A 7179-nucleotide genomic window follows, 5' to 3' on the forward strand; every position below is an offset into this window, starting at 1 on the left:
TATAAGGTTTATAGGAAAAAATCCTCTCTAAGGGTGAGATGTGGGAGACATGGAGATCCTAATGACAAATGTATGGGTTTGGGGTGGTATGCAAATGGGGAGGAACTTTTGCCCAACCATCCTTCCAGGGGTGTCCTTCCAACTAACTGCACGTGTGCCTGCGCATGGGTCAATGGGCATTGTGTGTTGTTGTCTTTTCCTGTTTCTCAAGACACAGTTCAAATGGCACCTCCTCCAGGAAGCCCTCCTTCCACCTCAGCTAAATCAATGGCCCCTCCTCTGCTTTCAGAGTGTTTGTAGCCACCTGAGACGATGCAGATTTGCATTGCCCCTGTCTCCTCAGGCTTCTTAAGAAATCTGACAGGCCCAGGGTGCTCTAAGTGCTGGGTTACTGGCTGGGTAGAGACGTCTGTGTCTTAAGATTACTTAAGGCCCCCTTAAGATTACTCCTATCACTAAGAGCCTGTAAGTGCCATACAGCTTACATCGTCCCTTCACACTTACCTAGTTTCTCCTCAGAACGCTGTAAACACCTCATCACATTCTCTGTACCCATGAGGCTTCCGAGTGGAACCTACAGCTACGGATTTCCAGTGATCCTTCTGGACACCACACCTGGGTTCACTCTGTGTATAGAAACGCGTGATTCTCAACCTTGCATGCAGTTTAGAATCACTTGAGGGAGCTTTTGAAAAATACGAATACCTGGGTATCAGGGGCAGATATGTTAAATCGGAATCTCTGGAGAGTGGGGCCCAACATGGATCTTTTTTTCCCACTACTCAAATCAGCCTAAAATGCATCCTGACCGCAGAACCACTGACCTGCGTGAGCTGATTGATCCGAGGAACCACCCCCCAGGTATAGGAGTCAAACTCACTCCTCCCTTCCTAGCCCCGCCCCAGGCTCCTTTCTTGCAATCGCTCTTCCGCCTACAGGGGTCGCTGCGGTACAGCTGACCCAAGTTTGCAGGTTTTTCTCAGCATCAAAAAAAATCTTGACCCCACCCCCAGGGAGAGCCGGAGCCACCGCGGTATAAATTAGCATCTTTATTTCGAACACCTGAGCGCGCGCCCGCGGCTCGCCCACTTGCCGTATAAACGTACAAAGTCCCTGTGGCACCGCACACCATGCTTCAGAGATAAATACAGCCCTAGGGGCTCCTGCTCTGGCAAAGCAACTCTTATTTACAGGAATAGATTACAAAAGTGTTACAAAAAGTGGTCCTGAACTGGGGGAGAGGGTGGAGTGGCTACTGTTAACACTTGTTAGACGAGGAACGCGAGCGCACCCCGAGGGCGCAGGGGAACCGCAAAGATGCCCGGGCCCCTGCAAGGAGAGGCCACGCCCCCTGAAGCGACCGGAGAGTCCGGAGGCGGGGCTTAGATCTGCGCGGGTTCCACCCCTCTAGGGAAGGGCAAAAGGAAGAGGAAGGGTCTGGCCCCTGAAGGATCTGCTCTGGCCCCAGGAGGAATTCGGAAAGGCCATTGTAGCGGGTCTCAGGGAAGGGTGTTGCGTGAAAAAAGGACTGTGTCCTTACTCTGGAGTGCCGGAGGCGGAAACACACATCAGTTCTCCCGCCTCTCCTAATTCGGGAGGGGTCGCTTTTAAAGCGAGTTTGAGAGTGGGGGTTGGCATTTAAGCTCAATCGTTTGGGCATGAGGGACCCTGGGGGGGCCACTCTCCCTCCGGCGCGTGGGCAGCGGAGCCCTCTCATGCGACCGCACACCTCCTCAGAGCACCTGGTAGATGGGGTTGGGGTTTGCGCCCCCTGGGCACTGCGGGGCGGCGTCCGGGGAAGGGGTGGGGGCGCCGCGCTCGACCTCACTCTGCGCCACCGCGTCTTGTGGATCGGGAGACGACTCCGGCGGCGCGTCCGCCAGCAGAAGAGCGGGCGCTGTGGGGCTCTCGGTGGAGATGCGCTCCACGATGCTTGACAGGCAGTCGAGGCTCGACACCGCAGCACTCTTCCCGGGCCTGGGTTCTGCGCGAGGAGAGGGAGGTTAGTAAGCGGCTGAGACGCGGACAAGTCTCCACCTGTCGGCTCAGTGCTTTGGGGCAGACAGGAAACTGAGGACCCAGCGTAGTCCGCAAGGACCCAGCGAGAGTGCGGAGCGAAAAGGGAGCTGCGCATTAGTTATTTCATTCCCTGTACAGTCTCCCAGGATTGGGGGTTGGGGGGAGGGTCCTAGGTAGAGGGAAGCGAGGGCAGCCCAAAGGGGGTGACGTGGAAGGAGGCGCGAATACACACCGCTGGGCGCCTCGCTGTAGTAGGTGCTGTCGTAGCAGTTCCGCCTCCGGGCACCGCTTGGGGGGCCGCTGTAGTCCATCTGCAAAGGGCAGGGGCGACGGAGTCAGCCTCGGGACCGCATGGGGGCAGAGCATCACTCCCTGTAGCCACCAGCCCCAACTCCCTAAGTCTCAGCCACGAGTTCTGGGCCCTGACTTGGGGGGGGGGGGGGGATGGGGGGGAGGGGTAGACAGGATCTGTCTGCAGCCTGCCCGGCCAACCAGAGGATGGACAGTCACCTAGGAGCACAAATCTGCATTTTGTAAATAGGGACAGGTGGAGAAAAGCACATCTTCATGTTGCTGCAGCAGAGTTCTAACAACGCCCCTAGTCGGGTGGATCGCATTTGTCCCGTGCGCCCCCAAGGCACCAGGCCACCCCAGTGACAGCTGCTCAGGCCACCGGGGTCCGTTCCCAGCAAGGTTCCCGGCCCAACCCTCCCTCTAGAGGGCCAGCTCCCCGCCTTCGGAAATACTTCCCAGATACACAAAGAGCTGCCCTCACTTCTCGATCTGGGGTCCCGGACTTACCATGCCGTCGGAGCAGTTGGAGCGCGGGCTGGACGCGTCTGAGTCGCCGCTGTAGTGTTCGCCACCACGGCCTGGGGGCAGTGGGCCGGGCGCGTAGAAGGCCGCGGCGGCGCCAGGGGGCCCGGCGTCCTGGTCGCGCAGCAGCGCCTGCAGTCCTTCGATGTAGCGAATCGCGTTGCGCAGGATCTCCACCTTGGGCAGCCGCTGGTTTGGATTGCTGGACGTGCAGCGCTTGAGCGTCTCGAAAGCCTCGTTGACTTTGCTCAGGCGGCGCCGCTCGCGCATGGTGGCGGCCTTGCGGCGGTCGGCGTTAGTGGTCTTGCGCTTGCACGCTTTGCAGGCCCACAACAGACAGCGGCCAGCCTGGTGGTGCCCGCTGGGCGCGCGCACATGCTCGTCCTCGCGCGCGCCGGGGGTGGGGTGCACTGCCGCCGGGAAGTGCGAATGTTCCTCGGGCTTCAGGAGCGCGCCCACGTGCACGAGGCGCGGGTCCAGGTCCTCGAAGAAGCGCAGGTCGGGAGAGTCAAAACACGGGTCATCATAGAAATCATCCGCGGAGGCAAAGTTGCAGAGGGAGCCGTCGGGGCCAGTCAAATCTACGTCGCGGAGCGGCGGCGACAGCAGCTCCATATCCCGGCAGCGGGTGGCGCAGTCCTTGGCTTCGGTAGGGGTTGCCCGAAACTTTCTGCCTCTCTGCAGTCCTGGCCGTAAGGTGGTAAAGTGTTAGGGATCTGAATGTACACGCGACTTCCCCCCTCTACCTAGTCCTATCCGGCCTGGTGGGCGGTGAGGAGAGCCGCTGCAGCGCCCCGGGGCTTCCCCACCCCTATCTTCACGCCAGGCGCCGGGGGCTATTTATCCAGTAGTAGCTTAAGGGCCCGGGAGCGGGAGCGGGTGGCTGGGGGCGGGGGCGCCCGAGGCCAATAGAAACAAGGTGGGGGAGGAGCTTGGGATCCTCGGGGTAGCCGCTGGGGCAAGAGACTGGCCAGCCCCCTACCCCTAGACGCTCGCTCGCGCGCGCGCTGCGGCCCCTCCCTAAGCAAGTAGGGAGGCAGAGGCTGGTTGCCCAACGCGGCTGCACTTGGCTCCGGGACACACTGGCTCCAAACCTCTCCAGCACTGTACTCCTGTGTCCTCGGGAAATGCCGGCCGCGCGCGCTCAAATCCAAGATGATTTGGGGCCTCCCTCTGTCCTTTCTTTGTGGGGACCTAGGTGCAGAGTAGGAGTAGAAAACAGATCGGAGAGATTTGGAGAGACACGTGGCAACGTCTCAGAGACACACTCAGAGGGGAGATAGTAAGACAATGAGAGATACAACCCAGAGATAGCAGAAAGCTGGAGAGGCAGAGCAACCTGAAACGAGAATTAAGAGTCTAAATGGGCGAAACTGGACGTGGCGGCCGGTTCACTCGGCTGGTTCCTACACCGGGGGTCGCTCAGACGGCCGTGGGCCAAGGCCCCCTTCCCCGCACGCTCCTCTCGAGCCTCGTCTATGCAGAAGACGAGGAGAGGATCGCTGCTAAAGCTTCTCGCCAATCTATTCAAGCACAGGTTCTGCCGCAGCCTGGAGGGAGGGAAGTGAACTCCTGCCTAATTCGACCTCCGTGTTTCCACAGCCGGAGTGTCCAGTGAGGGTCCAGGTCAAGACGTGTCTTCAGCTGGGAAGAAAACTGCTCCGGTTTTGCTTCCTCGGGCGCAGCGCTGCACCAGTGGAGTTCATTGCACAAAGGCCTCCAACGCCCAGACTCCGCCTGAGAACCCCACTTTAGAGTGGAATCTTTTGAGAGTAGAGTTTGCAGACCAGTGACCTAAGTTCCAGTCCAGATCCCACAGCTTCCTTTTTGATTTTGCAGAAGTCACAAGGCCTTCCAAGCCTCAGTTTCCCCACTTCCTAAATTGGGGGTAATAATAGCGATTTCTTCCAGTGTTTGTGGTCGTGGTGAGAATCTAAAAGGACCAAACATGTGGAGGCCCTTGCAAAGGTGCAAGGCTGTATTAGCGAGAGGGCTTGCTTCTGTCGCTGGCACTGGCTGGACTGTGTGCTCCCTGCGGGCTCCCCAGCTGTTGGCTGGGGCACTGAGCCCGGTGCCACAGCTCAACTTCCACGGAGGTCTTAGCTGCATTTCTTCCCAGCAGGCCCACTGGAGAGACTGGGCATAGAAGGAGGAGTCAACCACCTCACGGGATGTCTGGCTCCTTCACAAGCTCTGGGGTACCCCCAGCCCCCAGGGTGCCTCTTAGCCTCTTCTTAAATATCTTGTCCACATCTTCCTATCAGCACTCCGGCTAGAGGTTTCCTTGGACCAGATACCCCTACAGCGGTCTCCTCTCCCAGAGCCTACAGATGTAAGCTAGAGGAATCTTTGTGCCTCTCCCACTAATTTCAGGGAGCTGTCTTAACTGGCTCCCTGAACCCTGGAAGCCCTTCCTTCCTAGGCTCTTTTGGAGTCCTGCTTTCTTAGTTGGTCCGAGGGTTGTGGGTTATCGTTAAGCTGGAGTCCTTCTTTCTTCGCTTCTCTGCCACTTGTAGTAGTGTTCAAGGTGCCCTTCCTGAAGTGCTCACCTCCCTTCACTCCATAACACCACCTTCATGTGTTCATTCAATACCTATTATGGGGCATCCATATGTGCCAACTATTGGTCTAGGTATTGGGGGATACAGCAATGTCTAAAACCAAGACTGTTCTCATGGGGGTTACATTGTAGGGCAGGGAGACAGTTAATAAACAAATAAGCGAGAAATATGAGATGTCAGGAAGTTTTAAGTTCTATGAAAAAAGATGGAGCAAAGCAAGGAGGAAAAGTGATGAAGATTGTTATTATATGGAGTGGTCAGGGAAGGCCTCTCTGGGCTGATTATGTTTGAACAGAGACTAGAATGAAGGGAAGCCAGAAGCAGGTGTGTGGAGCCAGATAGAAGGAAGAGCATGTGCAAAGGTCCTGTGGCAGGACTGTGTTGGTAATATTTAATAAGTATAGCAAGGAGTCTGTTATGTCTGGGGCAGAATTAGCAAGTGGGAGTGTAGTAGGAGATGCGGTCAGAGAGGGACAAAGTAGTCAAATTCTGAGATGGAAAGCCACTGAGGATTGAGCAGAAAAGAAGAAGGTTTAACATATGATTTTCATTTTCACAGGAGCATACTGGTTATGGAGAGTAAAGGCAGAAGCAGGGAGACCATCAGGAGGCTATTGTAATGACCCAAGTGATAACGATGGCGGTTTAGATCTGGGTACTAGCTGTGGAGATGGTGAAAAGTGGTTCAGTTCCCAACACGCTTTGAAGACGGAGCCAGCAAGATGTATTCATGACTGAATGTAGGCAGGGAGACAAGAGAGGAGTGGAGGATAACCCCAGGAAGAATGGAGTTGTGGAACAGCAGGTTCGCAGGTTGGCAGATCAAGAGTCCAAGCTGGGGCAAAATTTGAGATGGGTATTCAACATCCAGGTGGAGAGATCAGGTAGGCAGGGGCTTTAGGAAGTTGGGGTTCCAGAGGGGAAGTCTCAGCAGGGGGAAGACCTGCCCACTGAGATATGAGAGTGTCCCTGTCCCCAGTGCCACCATCCTGGACTGAGCTGCCACTCTGCTGGCGTGGATGGCCACCATCGCCTCCTGACTTCTCTCCTTACTTCCCCTCTTGTCCCAGCATAATCTGACCACTACACAGCAGCTGAGTAATCCTTTAAACATGTAAATGAGATGATATCCCTTTCCCACTTTAAACTCCCTAAGAGCTTCTTGGTTGCATTTAGAATAAAATTTCATCTTCTTACACTAGCCTGGAAGGCCCTACACGAGTTGGCCTCAGCCCATCTCTCCGATTTCATCTGGAGCCACCATCCCTTTTGATCACTCCCTTCTAGTCTGAGCTCCTTTCCTGTCTTTCAACGCTGAGAGCTCAGTCTGGCCTCAGAGCCTTGAACTTGCTGCATATAGCACTCTCCCAGGCTCCTCCCAGGATCAGGATTCCTATGTCAGGTCTCCGCTTAAACGTTGCTTCCTGGGAACGTCTCTGTCCATCTTCTCTAAGGAGCGGGGTCCCATCACTCTGCTCATTTCCTTCTGAGCACAGCCACTCTTTAATTATCTGATTAATTCGCCCACTGATGGACTTAGCCCCAGGAAGGCAAAAACGTTTTGTTCACCGTGGCATCTCCAGAAATCATCACAGTGGCTGTCACATAGTAGGAAATTGATAAACGTGGAATGAATGAATAGGTGGCCTCATGCCCTTTGAATCTCTAGGCATATATTTGAATTTCTTGAAATAGGTCATTAATGACGACGATTATGTTTCTTCTGAGCTAGACAGTCATGTACACAATCGAACATACATGCTGGGTGGCACTTGCTCTTCCC

The 7179-nt window shown here is 55.6% G+C and overlaps 1 protein-coding gene across 1 annotated transcript; it reads right to left on the reverse strand.

Moving 5' to 3' along the window:
* Positions 1 to 1733: 1733 nt before the first annotated feature.
* MYOD1 (myogenic differentiation 1) lies at positions 1734 to 3450 on the reverse strand. Its single transcript, XM_077761050.1, has 3 exons — positions 2821 to 3450; positions 2252 to 2330; positions 1734 to 1984 (listed from the first exon to the last, which is right to left on the reverse strand). The coding sequence occupies exons 1-3, from the start codon at positions 3448 to 3450 to the stop codon at positions 1734 to 1736; spliced, it is 960 nt and encodes a 319-aa protein (XP_077617176.1).
* Between the last annotated feature and the right edge of the window lie 3729 nt (positions 3451 to 7179).

Source organism: Crocuta crocuta, unplaced genomic scaffold, assembly GCF_008692635.1.
Source record: "Crocuta crocuta isolate KB4526 unplaced genomic scaffold, BGI_CrCroc_1.0 scaffold233, whole genome shotgun sequence".
NCBI lineage: Eukaryota > Metazoa > Chordata > Mammalia > Carnivora > Hyaenidae > Crocuta > Crocuta crocuta.